This window comes from Anabas testudineus, chromosome 8 (genome assembly GCF_900324465.2).
Source record: "Anabas testudineus chromosome 8, fAnaTes1.2, whole genome shotgun sequence".
Taxonomy (NCBI): Eukaryota; Metazoa; Chordata; class Actinopteri; order Anabantiformes; family Anabantidae; genus Anabas; species Anabas testudineus.
The window spans coordinates 9,648,403-9,670,738 of record NC_046617.1 but is presented as its reverse complement, the minus strand read 5'-3'; the positions used below and the strand labels follow the sequence as shown (position 1 = coordinate 9,670,738).

General features: G+C 41.3%; 1 protein-coding gene across 2 annotated transcripts in view; it reads left to right on the top strand.

The window, feature by feature from the left end:
- si:ch211-278a6.1 (SRC kinase signaling inhibitor 1) overlaps window positions 1-22,336 on the top strand; it is a 37,689-nt gene that overhangs the window by 866 nt on the left and 14,487 nt on the right. Inside the window, exons 1-14 of one of the 2 annotated variants that reach the window (XM_026364859.1) lie at window positions 113-598; window positions 4,339-4,365; window positions 9,719-9,914; window positions 10,585-10,596; window positions 11,035-11,330; window positions 12,754-13,574; window positions 13,837-13,938; window positions 14,364-14,491; window positions 16,572-16,732; window positions 19,378-19,553; window positions 20,459-20,589; window positions 20,923-21,070; window positions 21,519-21,825; window positions 21,931-22,192. In XM_026364859.1, coding sequence (XP_026220644.1) covers window positions 9,812-9,914; window positions 10,585-10,596; window positions 11,035-11,330; window positions 12,754-13,574; window positions 13,837-13,938; window positions 14,364-14,491; window positions 16,572-16,732; window positions 19,378-19,553; window positions 20,459-20,589; window positions 20,923-21,070; window positions 21,519-21,825; window positions 21,931-22,192 — 2,647 coding nt within the window. In that variant the 5' untranslated portion in view covers window positions 113-598; window positions 4,339-4,365; window positions 9,719-9,811. Of the gene's footprint in view, window positions 1-112; window positions 599-4,338; window positions 4,366-9,718; window positions 9,915-10,584; window positions 10,597-11,034; window positions 11,331-12,753; window positions 13,575-13,836; window positions 13,939-14,363; window positions 14,492-16,571; window positions 16,733-19,377; window positions 19,554-20,458; window positions 20,590-20,922; window positions 21,071-21,518; window positions 21,826-21,930; window positions 22,193-22,336 lie in introns of those variants that run through there. The other variant, XM_026364944.1, reaches the window with a different exon arrangement.

Sequence of the window (22,336 nt, the reverse complement as noted above, 5' to 3'; positions counted from 1 at the left end):
TTGCTGTGGCAACCTGTCCCATATATGGCGAGTAGGGATATCACATTGCAAAGGTCAACTTGTGTACAGAGAAATTGTTCAGTAGTGAAGACGGAAAGAAGACAGGAATAACGAAAGGGACACTGACATAAAAAAAAAAAATAGGAAGCAGCAGCTGGGAGTGTGGATGGTACTGAAGTGACAGGGCATTTTCACTGTACTGGGGGAAAAAGCAGCAGAGCCCGAGATTACTAGTCATCGTGTGGATGTGCAGAGCATGGACAGCAAAGAAGGAGGGAAGGGGGGAGGAGCTGGGGAGGAGCAGAGCAGCCAGTCAAGTAGCCCACCGCTCAATTAGCCAGCACCAGCAGGAGCCAGTCACCCATCTGCGAAGGAGTTAATCGGCTGGTGTTGTAATGAATTAAATAAAGAGTTTCCGCCGCATGTGCTACTGGAAAGCGAGACAGCGAGAGACAGGGGGAGAGAGAGGGAGATTGAGTGAGGAAGGGTAAAAGAAGCAGAGGGAGGGAGAGACGGGCAAAAATGCGATGAGGATTTGCTGCACCTGACAGACAGCCTGGGATGACTGGAGTGGTGGACAGGCACAGGTGCACTGCAGGTGAGGCAGGACTGGAAGCTTGACACTGGGAGGTGGAGGCTGTTGTAGAGAGGCGTACGTATGTGCGTGTGTGGGATAATGATGTGCCAGCTGGGATTAGATTCCACGCCTGTTGTGTTTGTTGTGGTTGTTGTGGTGACGGTGTGCATATGCTCAGGAGGTAAAAGCACGGGCTAGACAAAAGCTGAGTGGATGTTACCGTGACTTGTACACAGAGCCTTTTGTGTGTGTGTGTGTGTTTGGGTGAGCATTCATTTACTGTGCACACTAGTGTGTGTGTGTGTGTGTGTGTGTGTTTTTTTTTTTGTTGAAAAAAGATAGAGGCTGCGGTAATGTTAAGACACCAGAGTAGACCGGAAGAGGATGGGGAAGAGTAAGAATGATTGAAAAGGGGGGCGGGGGTGCAGAGAGGATGACGACATGAGAAAAAGATGGGGTGGAGGAGGGGTGGTGTGAGTGCAGGCTGCTTTACATGCAGGTCAGGTAATGCAGCGCTCCACTCTGTGAGGCTACGTCCTTCTTTGTATCTAACTCCAGTGAGTGCACACATACGCCTGTGACTAAATGTATACATGGGTGTCTTGACTTAGCCGCCAGGAATGCATTTAGCCTTTCAGCCTCAGGTGTAATGTGACATCTCAGGCGTACATCAGTTACTCTGTCTCCTTCAGACTCGCATCCACTCACACTCACACCCTCAATTTAATAGGAGGTTTAAAAATGACAGGGTTTACGCTGGGGCTAAGTAGTAGAGCTGCAGTCAAGAGTTTTGTCTGTCATCTGGGATACGGATGACATATGAATACTGACAATATAAAAAACAAACAATGTCTTCAATATCATTTCTCTGCAGAAGAAATGCACTGATTGCAGTCGTGATTGACAGGGTGGAGAACTGATAGAGACAAACTGCATACGTTGAAACAGGTCCAGTTTGCTCTCACATCCCGCCAGTGCAGTATTTACATCTCAAAGTCCAGGTTCAGTATATCTGCAGCTGTCAGCAGAACAACAGTTAAAACAACACGAGGCAGGCGAAGAATGAATGTGTTTACTTTACCTGAGAACTGTGAGTAAGCCTCATTAAAGCGACAGACAAAGAAACACTCACAGAGACAGACACGCAACACCACAAATCACTTGTGCTCCATTAAAGCCAGCCCTCAGTCATTTTGTTTTGCTTTGTGGGAGAATCAAATCATTAACGTCTGAACAAGTGAATAGCAATTATTAATTGCCCCTTAGCCTGCGCTGGATGACATGTCAGGTCATCAAGGCCAATACAAGTCGATCCTGAATAGACCTGAAATATAATCTTATCCCTGAAACTCACTGATGACCTCAGATACCCGATTCTTCAATTGTAGACGTTTCATAGTTTCAGTTCTCTCACAGTCCTGTGAAAAACAACTACTGTTCATGAACAAAAACAGTTCTGTTTTTGAGATACCACATTTTTATAGGCATATCTTTATTTCATCAACACATAATGGCGCGATTCAACTTTTGATGGTACAAGGTTTTCACAGGACAGCAGCAATACATGACATTAAAAAAAAAAACAGAACAGCTAGCAAGGAGACAGAAATTCTCCTCAGCATCACATCAAAGAGTTATCTTTAATAATAATTGCTTTGACATACGTTGGTAGAAAAATATGCTGTAGGGAAGAGGAAGCGTGGGTTGAGATTATGCTCCATATCATTTTGAGTCCCACTTGTCTCACTGCCATTGAGGCTAGGCACTGCCAAATATATGCACTATTTTCTACTATTTAAATTTAAAGAGAGCAGAAGTCCCCTCTCCATCAGCCAAACCATATTTTGTAGACAGAATAATTCACAATTAAACATAGTTTTTACTTAGTCTTTCCTTCAGAGGCCACAGTCTAGTATTATAGCAGAGGTGGAAAGAGCACTAAATTATTGTAGTCAAGTAAAAGAACAAAAAAAAACTTATTGAAAATATATTTCAAGAAACATGACTATGACAGCTTTTATTTTGAAGGACTGTTTCTTGTAATATATAATTATATATATATATATATATATATATATATATATATATATATATATATATATATATATATATATATATATATATATATGTGTGTACTCATCTGACTCAGCTGAAAACATAAGTAGAGTGCTCATTTTATGTGCTGCTTTCAAGTGTGACGTAAATGTAAATGTTTGGTTTATTTTACTTAATTATTTAAAGTAAATTATTTACTTTAAATTATATTACATCTTCAGACATTTGTAGCCCATTATGGGCACTCGAGATCTGATATATAGATAAAAAATGTTGCTATTTTGACAAACATCTTCAAAACAAGATCTTTCTGGCCAGTTTGTATAAAACACCTTGACATTTGAGGGTTTTTGTACTGTGTAACTATTTTTCCTTGATGCTATACATAAAGAAAAAAGAAGAGCTGCTCAAGGCTGGGAGAAACCAGAGATGATTATAACTCAGCATGAACAAAAAGTAACTACAACACTTGAGGAGAAAATGTTTTGATGCCTCTTTGTGAAATTTAATCATCAGTGTCTAAAATGTAATTGATGCCCCACAGCGAAAGTATTGGGATTTCTGGTCAGCTTCAGCCTGTACAGTCTTTTAAAGGTTTATAATGCACTAAATGTTATTTAATGGTGGCTTAGTATATTCTTTAATATGTAAATACAGAAAGAAAAGAGAGGAGCAAATGGATAGGGAGAGAGAGGCATCAAGTGAAAAAAAAATGGCACCAGGGTCAAATGAGGGGACATTGACTGGAATAATACACAAAAATCACAAAAATGTAATAATAAATAATAGTACTAGTAATAATAGTCAGAGGAAATCTGCCTCTGATGGTGATGTTTACTGAAATAATCTAAGCTTTTGTCAAGACAGTGTTAAAATGGAAGGTGGATAATGAAAATCCACTGTCACTTCGTTTTTCTGTTCATGTTTTTTGGGTTTTTTATTTTTTGTAATCCCTGCACCAGGAGAGTAATGTGGGTTCTGGAGAAACGAGGCTGAATGGACTGAAAATTGCCTACAGATAAGAATAAGAGCTAGAATAAGAATTTGGATTAGAATTAAAATTCATGAAGCCTGCTCAATCTTTTTTTAATTTTCCATGTCATTTTGAGGTATTTCTGGGCCATCAGTGGCTCGGCCTGGTTTTGACTGTGGGGTAATTATGTTTTAATGGAAAGCACACATCCTGAGGCCACAACTGATATGTGAGCACCTTTCCATACATGGGAGAGTGGCAGGAGGGGCAAACAGACAGATGAGCGATGGAGTACGTGTTGGTGAAAATAAGCAGGTGAGGTGCTGAGGTTAGGATGAAAAGAGCACGGTGGGTGGATGGATGGAGAGGGAGAGAGCGAGGGGGAGACGGAGCGGTTGGTTGCATGTGATCGAAAAGTCTGGGAGAGAAGCCAACATCCCAACAACAGAGTGGGCTGCTGTTTGATTCAATTTCACTCTTTTGATTTCCTCATCTTCACAGTTACGGCCAACAACTCAGTCTTGTTTCATGCACGTTGTAATGTGACCCCCTGCGAAACACGGCCACTTCTGTATTAACAACAATCAAACTGAATGATTGTGGTTATCAACATTATTAACGTGTTACACAACAACAACAGTTAGGAAGTGATTATTCCTCTTGCCTTGGACAATCTAACTTTTCCCTTTCTGTCTTTCTGCCTTCCCCTTTTGTCCTTCATGAAACTTCACAGCAACAGCCCAACTACTGGAGCTTTAAGGTCAGTGCTAAGTGTCTAAGTGTCCCTGTGTGTTTGTCATTCATCCTGTCCTGTGTACGTGGGCCCGAGTGTGATGGTGGTGTGTGCCGAATGGCGGTGGTAGAGGTGTTGCGACAGCTTAAACTTCTCCAGCTCCATTTAATCTGCAGAAAACGATTCTCTTGGGATTTATGATACTCCAGTCAGCTAGCATTAATGGCTAGAAGCCATGTGACCTTGCTGAAGTATTACTCAGACTGACTGAGACATTAAGAAGACATTTTAGATGTGCTGCTGAGGCATTACTGAAATAATGCTTTGACATTAGCACAGAGACTTGAGTCATGGCTGGGTGGCTCAATGTATTTTATCCACAGGTTGCAGAGAGGAAATATGGGTTGTATACACTGAAGAAGGCCAGCGTCAAGACATAATGAAAGTATTTATCACTTATGCTGAATACAAACAGTTTGCGTTTAAGAGGTTAACCCAGTATCAGACTGTATATATTGAACAGTAATGTGTCATTCTGCTGTGGCTTTATATCTATTTATAAGTGCACTGTGTGTGTGTGTGTGTGTGTGTGTGTGTCGATAGTCTTCCACCAGTGCCTATTATTTTATAACACCAGGATAATTTTAGTAGTTAAAGCTACAGTAAGCAAGTAAGTACAGTTATTTTTGGTAAGAATATGCTCTTAAACATATCTTACTAAGTGAATTCTAAAGCAAATACATACAGTGCTACTGTATCTAATACATATCTACAGTGTGGTACTTGTAGTGATGTGTTAATGTCAAGAATGAAATATGAGCCACAGTGAAAATGTTAAAATGCTGAACATAACCGTATCACACACTTTTGTTGACAATCATAATGATGCTGGACATGCAACCATGCAAAGTTAAAGTTGTGCGGAACGTGTAATTTCTTTTTCTTTTTCTTTTATTAAATTTTTTTGCTCCGTACTAATGCTCCTGTTTCTATCTGAACTATGAGAAAAGAGAATCACTACCAGCAATCTCTGCTATAATCTCTGTTCTTGAAGACAACAGCATTTGCTCCCTCTCCTTCTGAGCAGACCAACTGTGTCAACGCACAATTTGCAGCAATTTGGCAAAGCAATTTGTTGCATGCATTGATGACTCCTGGTACTACAAAGAGACAGGACTCAGAGGGTGTTGGTGGTTGGTACTGTGTGTCAAGGAACAAGATCGACCTGAGAGTTGGAAAAGATGTGGAGAAATAATAATAGTAGGGGAAGAGCAAGTAGAGACAAACGAGAGATGGATCGATTTAGGGAGCTGTTTTCTCTCTCCATTATCTCAAAGAGAGAGCTGTGAACTTTTTGGTGTGGAAAAAGAGCTAGGTTGTAAGTAGAGTGAGAAAATGCAGACTCAAAATCAGACAGAAACAGCACAAGCAAGGCACCGAGATTCGGCCTCGGCCATGAGAGACCCAGAAAGAGGCAGATATGTTGATGTAAAGCAGCTCAGGAAGAATCAGAAGGGAGATTGGGAGTGGTGGAAAAGGACAGATGATTGAGAGGGGATAAAAAGTAATGAGGTGCAGATGGGCAAGTGGAGGCAAAAAAAAAGCTTTTAGGAGGTGAAAGATATCTTCATGAGGAGAAACAAAAAAAGAACAAACAAAAAAAACTCAAGGAAAAAAAAAGGAAGCGAAGGTGGAAGGATTGTGATTTTAACCATTTAACACCTTTCTCCCAAGCAACACCCTGGAGCCAAAGACTTGTCATTTAACACACATCAAGCTGTGTTTGACAGTAGTGAAGCACATAATCTCGCTCAAGTCCAGCAAAATGTCACATCCCTTAACCGGGGAATTAGTGCTCTCGAGGAAAAGATTAGCGAGACGAGGCTAGCAGGCGATGAGCCAACTACTGGACTTCAGGATTTAACCCTCATATTTAGAACCAATTATAAAACCCTGTCAGAGATAGTGACAGACTGACATCTGGAAATGTTACATTTAAATTAACATCTGATACGGCAGGAAGCATCTATATTGTTTGATTACTGTAAGTCAAGGTTTAGTTTGCAGTGAATAGTGCAAACACAAAAGAGGTTTGCAGGCCCTAGCCTGAATGTCAGATACATGCACTGAGGCTATAGTTACTTTGACCTTTAAACCGAGTGACCCAGTGTGTGTGTGTGTGTGTGTGTGTGTGTGTTTGTGTGTGGGTGTACAAGCACAAACAACAAGACAAGACATGGTGGGAGGTTACAGTGAGTTTAATGCAATTTCTAGCCTAAGGTCTGTTGTCAGGCGGCCGAGTTCCACTTTCCACTTCATTCTCCTCTGTTTTTTGTAAGATCATCCTGTTCCCTGCTTGTTCCTTTCTTCCGCCATGCCCTTATAACAGCATAGAGTTCTTGACAGTAATTGAGTGCTGTTGAAAAAGTCTGGATCGCTCTAAAAGAAAAGGTTGAGGTGGACAGAGGGCACGAGGGAGGTTGGAGAGGAACATAATGAAGTAGAACCAGTTTTGCTCAAAGGAGGCTTTGGACACCATCATGTGTAACATTGTCATGTCTGGCAAGACCAGATGCATGACCAGATGGTGTATCCACATACAATATTTACAATGCAAAATTGCTGCAGAGAGATTTGCAGTTTTCATATCACATAAACCACCAATATGGAAGTTAGTGTCTGGAGCATGTCGTTACAAGGGAAGCTGGCTAAGAGCAGAGATAATGACGGGCTGCAGTAATCTTACACACACTGTATTCTTATGGTATGGGGTTTCATTGAGCGAGTCAAATATCACTTTCATTGTAGAGACCTTTCCTTTTTCAGATGGTGCAGAAATTAAAAATTTGAGTCTGCAGGCATTTGTTCAGTCATGCAGCACCATATTCTTAACTCCCTTTTTTCTTAAAGCTTGTTACCACAAGTTTTTAAGCTCTGAAACAAAATCCTCACATGCACCAGAAAGATTCTGATATGATATGTTGCTCCATATTTTTCTAGCAGTGCAGAAAACAAGTGATAAGATTTGCTCAGGAAAAATATGCTTTGCCATGATATGTGATCTTTTCCGTTACTCCATTGATACTGAAGGTTTCTCTGGGTGTTTACATTTAATAAATAATAGGGTTGTGTCCAGACAGCTAGTTCTACTACTGATCTGGTTCCCAGGTAGATAAATAACTGGAATCTTTTAACAAAGATGTGTCTCACACATCTCCTTAAAACATTTAAAACATTTTTGTAAGAAAATGCTTGTGGAACTTTTAAACTCCCGGTAAGAAAACAAATAACCCTCCTGATAGCATGTCAATATAAAGTAACAGAATTCATTACTTTTGCTACCTAAATGTGAAACCTAAACAGAATCAAAGTGATTTAAATAACTGAGGATTAACCAATGGATTCACAACATATAAAAGTGCTATCCAACCTCAACCCCACCAAGTTTCTGCCTTAAAATCCTTCCTTTCCCAATGTAGCCAGCCAGTATATGACACACTGCAGTACTTGCTGCTCCTCTCTGGTGCTGTTGGTCGTGTTGTTATTCAGTGTGGTCACAGCTTAGATAAATGGCCCTATCAGAAAGCATGGTGGGGGTTATCTGTCAGCATCACTGTACCTCCGCTCCAACAGCCACCAAAATCACTGGACAGCACCACTTTCATTCTGAGTGTGAGTGACTGAATTATGTATGATAGTGACAGAAGGAGTGTACATAATACAAAGGATGGTTCTGTTTTTTCCCAAATGATGGGGGTTTGGGACTTGCCTTTCAGAGTTTTTCATTTAGGGAGCACATTACCAGTTATAGTTGTTGTGTTGCTACTGCCCATTTAGTTAGGTTTTTGTTTACTGTGGTGCTGCAACAACTAATTGATTGGCAAACATTCAATCTGTAATAAACATTTATCTAATTGATAAATGAGGTACAGGAGTAATTGACATTTATTAACAGTCCATACTGCTCTGTGAAGCTGTATTTGAGCTTCAAGTTAAATGCTATGATGCAAGGTTTACATGTTGATTATAATTTCAAAATGTAGGTACTTTTATAAGGTGCTTTCATTTTAAGCTGCTATCATCACATCAACAACCATCCACCTCTAATTTCAGGACTGTTGTTCAGTCAGCACTGGGATTAACTTACACTGAAAACTTAATGTTTGCTAGTTTCACTTTATCCAGTGTAACAATTTTCAGCTCTTCTCTTATTTATATATTCATATACTGAATAATTTCAGTATCTGAATGGTCAGCTAGTCGAAACAAGCTTGATACTACATTAAATTCCAGTTTTGATAAATTATTTAATCCATTTAAATAAAAAATCCAATACCGGATGTATTTCTTCTTACAGCACTACTTTAATATGCAGAATTACCCAATTAATGAAATCATAAATGGATGTATGAGTGTGTTCAGCACACTGTTGTGTGTTTATGAATGAATTCAAACAACTCTCTGCTGATAGTCAGCGAGCTCTGAGATGGCCCTCTGTGCAGCTTCTGTCAGATGCTCACATTAATTAAATACTACATTAATTAACGCCACGGTAGATCTGTGTTGTAGCTTCACTTGAGCAGAGAAGGGAAAGAAGAAAATCCTTGGAAAGAGGAGAAACTGTTGTGCTCATGGTGTAAGAGGGAGGAGACAGGCACAGCTACTGTACTGTGGCTAAGGATGTGTCTGCCTCTGCCATCCAAACAATCAGGAGGCAGCATTCGGGGAGCTCATTACTGTAGCCTCTAAGCTTGAGGAGAAGCTACAGCAGTGGGGGATCAGGGAGCCAGTTCAGTGAGCTCAGCCGCAGCTGCACTAACAGTCTTTCAGTGAGAGACGCCTGGGCATAGGCCGGCAGGAAAAAACCCACAGTGACAGGCCAGGATTTGCATGAGCTTCTCTTCCCATCCCACAAGCACTCAATTAAAGTTCGTACATGGCTGCAAGAGTTTGGATGAGGACACATACTGTAGGATGTGTACAAAGTCGAGCAAACATGACATAACGTGTTAACATGTTCATTTGGGGCACAGTTTCCAGCTTAATTTTGCTCCTTACCCACCATAGGTGATTTGCGAAGGCTGATGCCCTGGAGCTCTGTGCTATTTGAGTACAACTACATTATGTTTTCCTGGTGTGCCATTCAACTGATGTCAAATGCTGTAATGCTAGTAATTCTTAGTGAATAGCTAGTAGCTAAACCATTGTCAAGGTCCAGTTAATCTTGTTATGTGGTTCATTGTGTGGTGTCTTACTGTGCGCTCACTGTCTCTTTTCCGGTTGTTGTTATTCCATTGGCCCCGTCCAATCCATTCTCTCCGCCTTGATTTCACCTCTCAGTAAACCATTGTCTTTCTCCATGTGTCTTCTCCTGCTGCAGAGCCGCAGTCCACGGCATTCCCAGTCTACCCAGTCTGGGCTTGCCGACCAGGCAGCCAAGCTCTCCTTTGCTTCCGCTGAATCCTTAGAGACCATGTCAGAAGCCGACATCCCCATCGGGTTTAACCGGATGAACCGATTTCGCCAGAGCCTGCCGCTGTCCCGCTCCGCCAGCCAGAATAAGCTACGATCTCCAGGTTAAGATCTGAAGCACTGTTGTCAGGATCTGTCACAACATGCTGGTTGGACTCAAGGCAGATTTGCAGTTGTCTGTTTACTTTATGTAACTGGTGATGTGAACCGCTGCGCTTACAGACCCTCACCTTGTTTACTCCAGATGTTTGTTTTTTTTAAATCACAAGACATGAACATAAGTGATGTTTTATATCAACTACGCAGGTGACGAAGTTCTAAAGTGTAGTTTACTCTATTTGTAGTAGTAATTAATAAAATTAAATTATTGAAACATTTTTAAAGCATACTATTATTATTTTTTTATGTTCTTTGGTTTTATCATACTAAGGACATTTGTGTGCAACGGCAGTGTCAACAGGTGCACAACAAAAGGGCCCTGACTACAGAGAGTAGCGAGAAGCTAGTCCAAGCTCACAAAGACCAAGGTGTGGTGAAACATGAGACAAGAAATTGTCGTGACTGATGAGAGCCATTTTAAGTGAGGCCTTTAGACAAGTAAACCAGCACAGCTGCAAATCTCTCCTCACTATGTCTGTCTACTAACTACTGTCTACTGTTATTTTATTCTCTCCCCAACTCATCTGCAGTATGTCACTTACTTTACCTGACTTTTAATCACTGGTCTTTTCTTTGCTTTGTTTGTTGTTTTCGTTTGTCCCCCGGTGTATGAAGATGAATTTTCAGGTTAGTCAGGCATCAGACTCATCTTACCTTTAAAAATGAATGGTTTTCTGTGAAGGTTGGCCACTTTGGGGTAATCTAACATTCATTATTTCAATTGAATTATTAATTAACATTAATAAAGTGTTCATCTCTCTCAAACACTATATTTTGCACATCTCAACCAGCTCATATAGTCGTAGTCTCACATTGAGATAGAGAGAGAACTAGTCACTGTCAAAACACTGTTACTCTGTCAGTCATTATTTATGCTGGAATCTGATGAAAAAAGTCATTACCTGGTCGTATATACCAGGTAGAACAATTAAATTCGTAATTCACTACACTGAAACTTGCAAAATGGCAAAATTTGGCAATCCACATGCTTTGACGGAATTGGCTAGTTGTTTTCTGCATTCTCTAAAGTCATCACTTTCTCTCTCGACTGTCAATCTCTTTTAGGCGTGCTATTCCTGCAGTATGGGGATGAGACACGTCGGGTGCATATTACCCACGAGCTGAGCAGCCTAGACACACTGCACGCGCTCATCGTGCACATGTTTCCTCAGAAGTTAACAGCAGGTATGCTGAAATCACCCAACACAGCCATCTTGATCAAGGATGAGGCACGCAATGTCTTCTATGAGCTGGAGGATGTCCGGGATATCCAGGACCGCAGCATTATCAAGATTTACCGCAAAGAACCCATCTATGCTTCCTACCCTGCTGCTGCACATCTGGCTAACGGAGACTTGAGGGTGAGGATAATGGTGCTGGGGGAGTGGGGAGGTAAAGAGGACAAGTGGGTTATTTTACAATACAAAAAGAAGTGTGATGTGCTTCAGACCTGATGTTTGACAACTATCATGTCAGTGAGAACTGCTATAACATACATAAACAGGAGCAGTGTACTTTTTATATTTCACTGGTAACTTTGACAGGCTGTTGGGTATATGTGGGTTAGTAATTTAACAGGTATCCCTCATGGAAATGTATTTTCTTATCTTCAAGTAGGCCATCTGTTGCTGTGCAGACACCAGAGAACAATGTTCCTCTGTGAAATGGGCATATTTTAACATCTGAAGCTATTTCTGCTTCAATGAAGATCAAGGAAGCCTGAGGGAAACCTTTTTTTTTTTCACATTTTATACAAAACCCTGCTTACCATCTGCATTATTCACTCAATACTGAAAATACAACTGCTATTAACCATGCAAACAGGCAGTGAAAACGATGATTCCTCCAGTGTATAATGTGTGTATGTGTCTGCATGCACGTGTGTCCCTGTTCATACAAGAGACAGAAAAGGAAAAAAAGGTAAAGAAACAGATGACTACCATTTACTATAACTGCAGAGACATGTATATTTTCATACACACTCAAACTTTGATACCAGGTCATGTTAAAAGCTAGAATTATCAATATTGTCAATCATCTTTCACACTTAATTTGAGATGCACAGTCAATCATTTCATAGTGATTGGCTCCATCTAATAACCATCTTGCCATTAGTTCTCTCCTGTGTGTGTTCTGTGTCTGGTGTTGTCTTGTGGAGCAGTTTCAGGTTCTGTGTTTTTATCTATGTTGTTTTCACAGTTTGAGCAAACTAGACCACCTCATATAGCTTATAAATTTATCCCTGTTGAAGGCTCAGCGGCGCAAATTCCTTTTGTCATGCTCCAATATTTTCTGTGTATTACATTGTGCTGTGTGACGAGGTTAGGTAGGATGCTGTGAAGCAAATGAAAAGAAAACCGGGATGTGTTGGGATACAAAAGTAGTTATGTGATGAGGAAAAGCATGGTATTCAACTTTTGAGAGCTACAGAAATGAGAAAAATCACAAACAAATAAATCAACTACGTGAAAACAGAGGTAGGTATGACGCTGTACAAGGGTAGACGGGTAGAGGAAAACAAAAGCTATGTTGGAAATGTTGCTTTATCTCCTGTGTCCTCTCATCAACACTTGAGGGAACTGTGTGAGCACATGGCCTCCTGAAATATTCAGTCAGTCAATATATGAACTTTTTTAAATACCAGTGCTCAGTTGATCTTTTAGGAAATTCTTCATCATCTATTGTCATTCCAGTTTCAATCAGATTACAGTTTTCTTCATGTCAAACTGTCAGTGCTGTCATCTGGAGATCCTGGTAACTCTCAACCCTTCCTGTTCATTTCAGAGGGAGATGGTGTACTCTTCGCGAGACTCATCCCCAACCCGCCGTCTTAACACCCTTCCCTCCTCCACGGCCTCAGCATCCTCTGGCTCTCCATCCCGCTCACGCCTCTCCTACAGCGGCGGCCGTCCTCCGTCCTTTTCTGGGTCCCATGCCCAGCATGAACAGCCTCGACACCCTCACCATCCTTCAGCAGGCCACGGTGCCAATGCAGGCCTGTCTCCATCACCCAGCGCCATCCTGGAGCGCCGTGACGTCAAGCCTGATGAAGAAGTTTCTGCGAAAAACTTGGCATTAATGAAGAACGAAGGGCTGTATGCAGATCCCTACAGCTTGATGCATGAGGGCCGCCTCAGCATTGCCTCCACCCAGTCGTTAGCTGCCATCGGAGATCCCTTTAGCTTCCCCGTTTCTAGTGGCTTGTACCGGCGTGGCTCTGTGCGCTCCCTCAGCACCTACTCAGCTGCTGCTCTTCAAGGAGACCTGGAGGACTCCCTCTACAAACCCGGAGGTTCACTCTACTCTGACACATACTCCTCAGCCACGCTGGGCATGGGTTTTCGCATGCCACCCTCATCCCCGCAGAAAATCCCTGACATGCAGCTGAGGGACAGGGACTCATATTCCAGCTCACCCAGAGCCTCACCTGTTAGACAGACCTTCCGTAAGGACTCTGCCTCCTCGTCTGTGTTTGTAGAAAGCCCAAAGTCAAGGCCCAGCTCCAGTTCAGAGCCTTTGTGTCTTACAGCTGGGCCTGGAGAGGGTGGCAGGGCCACAACTGGTTTTGGTTCTTCATTGTCTGGGCAAGACCCTGACAGTAGCAGGTCAGTATGAGTCAGTGCAGTGTGTTTCATTAAGGTATGTGGACCTGTATCAAGGTGGTCCTGTTTTTGTTGTTCTGCAAATGAACAATAGGGTCCTACACAAAAACCATGTTTACTGCCAGAGTCGTATTTTGTGACTTATGTGACTAGAAACATTTAATTTCAGAAATAGTTAAGTTAGACTTCATCTAATTGCTCATGTGCCTGTAGCTTAATGTGTTTATGGTTTGGTGGTTGGGGTGTTTTTTTTTTTTTTGTCTAGGGATCATCGTCTGGAGCGTATGGAGGCCATGGAGAAGCAGATAGCCAGCCTTACAGGCCTGGTCCAGAGTGTGCTGACCAGAGCACCAGACAGTGACAGCACGTAAGGCTCTCCATTATACCCCATTAACCCTCTAAATCTCACAGATACTGCTCCAGCTTAGACACATAGGAAGCATTATTGACAGGGACAGCAGCAAGCTATTATCAGAGCCATTATCAGCTCTGTAGCAGTGAAGTGGTACATTGCTTTGTGTGAGCACAGCACAGGTACAGAGCACTAAATGTCAGCTGGAGGGTACAGTGTTATTGATTTATGCATTGATACATAGATGTGTAAGATAGCTTTTAGGAGACTTTGACTTTCCCTTCTAGACTGAACATTGTTTTCATGGCTGTTCACCTTCATGAATCCAATATAGGCTCATTAACAAGACAATAACTTGTTAATCAGCCTCATAGTGTCCAGTAGAAGTGCTGTTAGCGTTAGCACTGTAATTGCCTTGCCCTGTGGCCGTTGATCCTCAGATGTGGCCTGCTGCGTCTCTGCATGATGGCGGGCTGCCCTCCAGACCAAGGGACGGAGTTCTCACGGCCATTACCTTTCTCTTCCAGCGAGAAGACCGAAACCAATAGCGATGGCTCCGCCACTGGAAGTGAGTACAGCAGGGTATTTGTGACCTGTGTAGTGAACTGTAACTCACTAGTCTACTTTTTACTAACATCGCTGCTGCACTAATATTTATGCACAAAATGTTTTACTGCTTCTTTTTCCTACTAACAATGGACTGAAATTTACAGAAGATGGTGGACCCAAAAAAAAAACTGTGGCATCAAGGACTTAACCGATCACGATAAAGTAGAATAGTAGTACAAATAGATGGACTCATTGATTCATATTTCAGCTTTCGAAGACTAATCTTTTTATGTCTTTGGTCTACATCAAAGGTTGATTGACAGCTTACACATCAGCCCACACCGGCTGACATAAACAAGCAAATTAATCAGCTTGAGGTAAAAATACAGCAAGAGAATTTATCACAAGGTAGTTTTCCAATTAGGGGTGAGAGTAGTTGGTCACGAATTATACTTATTTTATCCAGACAGCTTCTCAAACAACCTGCTGGAGGACAGGGGGAAAAATGAGTCAAAATGGGCCATAATACCAGCCCTTTAAACATTCAGTGACGAATTGAGCGAGATTTCTTATTCATTCATCTCTCTATTTCTCTCACTGGGTCATTTTGTGTTAAAGTTGAAGGGTTTCATTCCACACGACTCACGATCCATCATTTGAAAATACTGGTTGTGTCCAGTACCTGGCAAAAGCATTGAGTATTGTCTTTCTCAGTCAGATCGGTAATAATTTTATCTGTGATGTGTTTAGCCTGCCTCTGCAAAAATACAAAAATCAGAAGGGACATTCTGGCCAAAGCTCTGCCAAAAATGAAAAAATACACCTTGTAATAGCTTTTGAGCTATTGAAATGTGTTAAACAAACAAACAGCATAGAAGACTGTAAACATAACCTCCTTGGCAAGGTATTAAGAAACACATCTTTGAAGTGGTTGAAAGGTATGTTTTTTACATTTGACTTTCTGTTCTTGATGCACATATTTCATTTGTATGTTTAAGAAATACTGGCAGATTGTTTTAACACATGTAGCTTGTATACAATATATTATATACTGAATGAAACAACCAGTCATCATTTTCATAGTGCACTTTTGGCACAAGCCAACCTTTTCTATGGCCAGACCTTCACCGGGCCAGCACAAGGACACAGTTGTGTTTGAAATTTTCTTCACAAATTTGTACACTGCCAAAAGACTAAACCATCACCACAGTCATTTTATGCGCTGCTGTCAATAAAAAAACACTTACACAGAATCATCATTCAGTAAATATCAACATGAAGACTTTCCGCTCCCTCCTTGTCGCTCTAACACTCTCTGTCATTAATTTCTTGGTAACTGGCTCACTCTTTCTATATTCTATATATTCCAGCTGGACGTCTGAAGAAGAAAGGTAGTTTCCATCTTCTACTCCGTCACCCTTTTTATTTCTCCTATCAGACATCTCTCATGGCTCTCTGACCTCTGTTTGGATGTGTGGTATTGCTGGATAGCTGGTAGTGTCTATCCTCCCGTTTTTCCCTTGGTTGGTTTCCCAGAGCGCGGACCCCTTCGTCCTGTCTTAGTAATACTTTCTCAATTTACGCTCGGTTGTTCCTTTGGGAATTTCAGAGGGTAGTTTGTGACAGACCAGGCACTCCTTTGTGAATTTGTAAAAGTGTGTGTGTGTGTGTGTGTGTTTAATGGGCATATGTGTGTGAGAATAACTGAGGAGTCAATGGCCATTCTCACAAAGCCCTGTGTTAAGATAAGAGCATGGTTATCCTCTTGTGTGTCACTACTGATTAGACTAATTGCACTTCTGTATGAGTTACTAATAGCATGAGCTCACGTTTCTCCCGGTGGGCTAGTAGAGCTTTGTGAATATGGCTCTTTTTTTTGCCTTTACACACTGCATTTGTTCCAGTGTGTGTTTATTTATCAAGGTTTTCTGTATATGTACATTTCTTTGGGCCTTTTTTCTGCTGTGTCTGTCTTACTGTTTGTATTGTGTGTCATGCTGGCTTACTGCAAATCTCAGCAGAGCACAGCCCAGCAAACTAACCAGTTTGTTTCCCAACGACCTCCGGGTGACTCCCATGTCCTGCTCTGTGATTGGCAGCTCATACACCGTCAGCACCTCTAGCTCTGATGCCGCCACCGCCTTCTAATGCAAGCCCGGTGAACAGCGTTGGCCGTTTGCAGATGCAGCTTCGCCTGCACGGCCTGCAGCAAAGCACCACAGACCTACGCAAGCAACTCACCCAGCTACGCAAGATACAGGTAAATAACATATGTATGATAAAAAAAATCAATATATTTCTTACAGAATATACTCCCAAATTACAAAATCATTTTAGAATTAGAGGTATGTACTCGCTCAAATAGTTTTTCCCCCTCAGTTTTGAATTATTTCAACAATATTCTAGTTTTATTTTAAATTATTTTTCTTACTTTGAAAACCAGCAGTTTTGTCAAGCTGCACTCTTGCTAACTGCTATTTGTTCCTTTGAGTGTTCATGTGACTGTTTACACTGGAGCAACGTAAGGAAATGCAACATATCAACTGCATAATTTCAGGTGGGAACTTTGTACAGCTCCTGTTGACCATGAACCTTTGTGTCGAGAAGAGAAAAACCTATTTATATTTATTAAATTCGAGACTTTATATTTGGAGCTCAAGGTCAAAGGCAAATGTCATAATACAAGTAAAATACAATAGAGCGATTTAAGGGTCCCGTAAAGGATAATTACAAAAAAGGAAAAAATGTTGACTGTACATATTCAGTGATAATGCTTCATTTTTATTTTATACATTTATTCACAGTTTCTGAATGCAACATTTATAGAGAGCAATTGGTGTTTGCAGCTGGCAATATAGAAGCATAGTAAAAGACATGTAAAACATTGAACAGCCTTTAAAATGATACAAATTCAGAACTAATCAACTTCTGTAGATGTCTGCCTGCACCTCAATCAAACAGAGGCAAATAGAATCTTGTTTGTCGTGCTCAGCGCGTTGGAAAAAAATCAGCATGTCTTGCCAGAAAAGGGGTCTTGATTAGTTTGCATAATCCACAGACTTCTGAACAGCTCTGATTACAGTAACTACTTCATACCAGAGAAATAGCCTCTAGGCAAAATGTTGACAGTATGTCCAGTGGATTATCCAGAGCAACCAGGACAGTGTTTCTGCGTCCATTTGAATTCAGTCCTTTTCTGTGAATCGAAAGGTATTAACTTGGATAATACCTTGATTAGTCTCAGTGCTACACATGATAAAATGACGTAAATGATTGATTAGGGGATGCCTTGCTGCAGTGTGTGTCTATTTAATTGGGTTACCTTAATGTAATAATTTATACCGTTGATGGTCCAGAGATTTCCCTGAAGATGCATGAATAATCTAAACTCATCAGTACATTTCTACAGATACTGGACATGCAATTGTAAAAACCACTGTGGAACATATAGTGTACAATATTTCAATACACACGTATGCATAACACATTGAGGGCACTTTAAGGACTAAATAGATTCATACGTTTGGTTCACATTGGGTGTTATTCTACAGAGACTGAGAATGTCACAACAGATGCAGCATTTAATGAAATGTCACAAAGAAGGGTTAACAAAAATGTGGAGGTAAGGACCTCGCTCATTTCATTTATTTCTGATGCAAGCTGTGCCATGTTACCGTAGGAGGTGTCGGGAGGAGGTGATGAGTTAAATGCTTCCAGAGGCAGAGGATATGAGTCAAACCTCTTGCAAAGAGAAAAGAGAAAGACAGAGTAATGAAAGTGACAGATGTTAGGCATGCATTGGTTGCATTTGTTCCATGACAGCAGTCACAGGGGCTTCTTGAACTAGCTAAGTAGTGAGACAGAGAGCAAAACTGTCAGGGTGTGACTCTACCCAGAGAAGAGAGTTTTTCTGTTTACCTGTCTGTGTGCCCAACCGTGACCCCTGCACCTGGACCCTTATTGTTGCCCATGGCGATAGCCAGCAGCTTAAATATTACATGTGGTTCATGAATTATACAGAAGAGCGGTGCAAGAGAGACAGGGAGAGAGGGAGCACATAACTAAGACTTGACAGAGTTTAAAAATGCATTTTTTGTAATATAATAAACATATTTTAAAATACGCTACATTTTAAATATTATTGCATCACTGCTGGCAGTATAATGGGAAACACTGTGTAATTTAAAATGTCATTGAGATTGTTGTCTTGCTTCACTTCCTGGAACATAAGATGGATCAATTATTAATTTTTCTTGTTTACCAGGTGCTTTCATCTCAGGGAGTTGTATTACATGCAGTAGTCGGTAGAATATTCCACTCATAACACTGAGTTCATGCTCAGTGTTTCTGCCGTGGACATCATTCGTCTTCCTCAGGGCATCCCAACTTTCTGTGCTATTATATGCATGTGCTCACACACACGCACACAACCCCAGTGAACTACTTGCTGCATCTAGGAGTGCTTTCAAGAACAAGGCTTCTGGTATGAAGGCTAATACCCATAAGCAATCACTGAAAAACATACGAGCAGTCAAGGATAGAGCGAAATGTTCTCAGATAACAAAGCAGTGAAGGTTGTACAACAAAACAAGAGGCCACAGTCTGCCCTATCAAGGATGGGAAAAACAAAATGTATAGTTGCAGTAAATCACTTGGGTTTGTTTTGAAAAGCCTTAAGCAGCCGCACTTCTCCTCATTGTCCTGTTCATATGTTGCGATGGCAGCGATAGCAGATTTCATGACTTCAGCAAGCTATTCTCCTGAGGCCATCAAGGCTAGCATTGATGTAGTTCATTTCCAAATGTCCAGTGAGTGCAGCACATGCCCTCATGTAATAAGAGCAATATACTGCATGTCATCTGTAATGCTGTGTTGGAATATGTGTGCATGTGTGTGTCTGCACAGATGGAAAACCAGGATTCAGTGAAAACTCTGCTGAAGCGAGCAGAAGCGGAGCTGAATGTGCGCGTTACAGATGCCTTGAGGAAGCAGGAGGATCCTCTGCAGAGACAGCGCCTCCTGGTGGAGGAGGAGAGACTCAAGTATCTCAATGAGGAGGAACTCATCATCCAGCAGCTACAGTCAGTACTGGAAATAAGGGAATAATGCCTGACAGTGATTGTAGAAGAGGACGTGACTTGTATCAGAGCCTCTCTTTAAAGCGTTTGTTTTTAATCAGTCATAAATATAACATGAGACACCAGAAAAATAATTAATAATAGTTAATTTGCTTTCTTCTACGATGCTGCTGAGTGGTTTTTGGTACTATATAAATTGACGGATGGCTTAAAATGACTTTTTAGTGTGTATTTTTCAATTGCATATCTGTTTTCCAGTTAGATGACTCAGAGGGTGACGTAGTGATAGTATGAAATTATAACTGTAATTAGGTTCTGCATTGAGCAAGATGCTTATTAAGATCTGAGGTGTGAGACAGTCCAGCAACTAATTGAAGTGACTGCAAAATCAGAACAGAGGAGCTACCTGGAGATTTAATAATCAGATAACTTGCTTCAGTATCAAATGTGGAAATATTCACCGCACTTATCCTTTTCGCATCTCTATGAGAAGCAGATGAGTTCCTGAAACTCACTCTGAGTGGCGTGTTGATTGCAGACTAATTGGCTGAAGCTGTTAGATGTTCTCTCCTAATCAATGTCTGTTATTCTCTCTGGCTAATGGCCAATTTATTTTAGTTAATTATACATAGAACTTTGAATCGTTAAATATCTTGGGGTAGATTTATTTGACGTCAAGTCTGACGTAGATCGGTACAGATTTTGTGTTCCACCTTTTATCTCGCAGTCGTTGTTTGAAACCTTTAAATACCACTCTGCATTCCTGCATTTCAGGTGTTGATCTGCCAGTAAATACTTTATTGGCATAAGTTGTATGTCAACTTAAACGGCATAAATCTGAGATTATTATTTAGTAAAGTGTAGCAGAGGAATTCCTGGTGTTTAGTCTCCTGTCTGTTCTATCACAGTGACCTGGAGAAGTCAGTGGAGGAGATCCAGAAGGAGTCGTCTGTCAACCACAAGCTGGTGACAGTGCAGGAGCTGGAGGAGAAGACGACTGTTCTGAGAAAGCTGGGAGAAACGCTTACAGAACTAAAAAGTGAGCCATACTGGCACATTTCATATTCTCTTCATGAGAACAAAACAGAAAACACAGTCTATTAAACTGGTAGACATTTTATAATGCACTAATTACTCACCAAAGCACTGATTATCTTTTAGTCACCCACAGTCAGTATGCCAAACATTTAATCAGTCTCAGATTGCTCCGCCTGCTCATTGTCTTAATGAAGTCCCTGATCATTTACAGTAGTCCAGAAATTGTTGGTTTAATTATATAAAAAAGGCTTTTAACGTCTTTGACGAGTAGAATTGATTTGTTTGCGGGGAAGACGGTTGACTTCCTGTGTTACTTAGCTGCTTTCTGCTGCAGATCAGTTTCCAGGCCTGCAGAGTAAGATGCGGGTGGTGCTGAGGGTGGAAGTGGAGGCTGTCAAGTTCCTGAAAGAAGAGCCGCACAGACTCGACGCCCTGTTAAAACGCTGCAAGACTATAACTGACACCCTTACGACCATGCGCAAGTATGAACCTGCTCGGCCGCTTCAGCACCTGCTTTACCCTGTAAAAAAAATTGATGAAATAGTTTTGTTAATCTGGATGATAGATTTCCACTGTTAAATATTTATTGTTTGAAATGAACAATAAATGAGAGAAGTAATTGAAAATCATCATAAATGCATTCAAGCTGCTTGTATTAAAGTGGAAATGGGATTACTGCAGAAGGCTCATTTCAGTCATATGAATCGGCTTTCTAATTTCATGGTGAATTTTGACTTCAGCTGTCCAAAAGCAAAACTCTCTGGTTAAATTGACATCAGTGATTAAAAAGTGCACAACATCCTCCTTTTCTCTCATCTTTGTGAGGAACAGTGAGCTGGTATTTGTATTTGGTTTTATGCTTGTTTTGACATTTAGCAACAATAGTTTTCACTTCATTTTTTAATTAAGTTATCATCCATGTCTTACCAGACAAGTGAATGAGGGGTCGTGGAAGAAGCAGGACGACTTCTCTAGTACTTCATCAAAGCACAATGATGACTTGCGAAAGTTTCCAGACTTTGACATCCCCACCAGCCCACCGCTCACCATCAATGACCTTGGAGGAGGCAACAGTCTGTCCAACTGGAGCCCTCACTCCAGCCTCAGCCGTGGCCATGGGAACCCATCAGGCCCCCACAAGGACAATCATCCTCCTGTTCCCCACAAGGGCAAAGCCCTGGAGGAGCTAGAACGGCGTGCTGCAGCTGACAAAGCTTTGTCTGTAGAAGTCCGACTGGTAGGAATAGATTTGTTGCTTCGTAGTCTACATTGTAAATCATATAATGTAGTTACACCTAAAAGACAAACACTTTTGTTATGTGTCCATGTGTCCACTTCACAGGCAGCAGAGCGAGACTGGGAGGAGAAGCGGGCCAGTCTCACTCAGTACAGTGCCCAGGACATCAACCGGCTGCTGGAGGAGACCCAGGCTGAGTTAATGAAGGCTATTCCTGATCTTGACTTTGCTGCCAAGCAGATCAAGCCCTCCATCAACACACCTTCTTCTCAGAACCCACAGAGTGGGACGGGAACCCCAGAGCACCGGACCAACAAGCCCCAGCATAAGCTTTCTGGAAAAGAGGGAGGATCCAGGCGTGGCTCTGGTAAGAAGGAGAGTTAATTGTTTTAGTGTGCATCATGCATCATGTGCATCAAGAGAAATCCATGTCTCGTCTGATTGTCAGATTTTCAAGAGATAAGAAAAACAGCTTGGTTTAAGGTAGCCACTATTGATTTTAATTTTAATT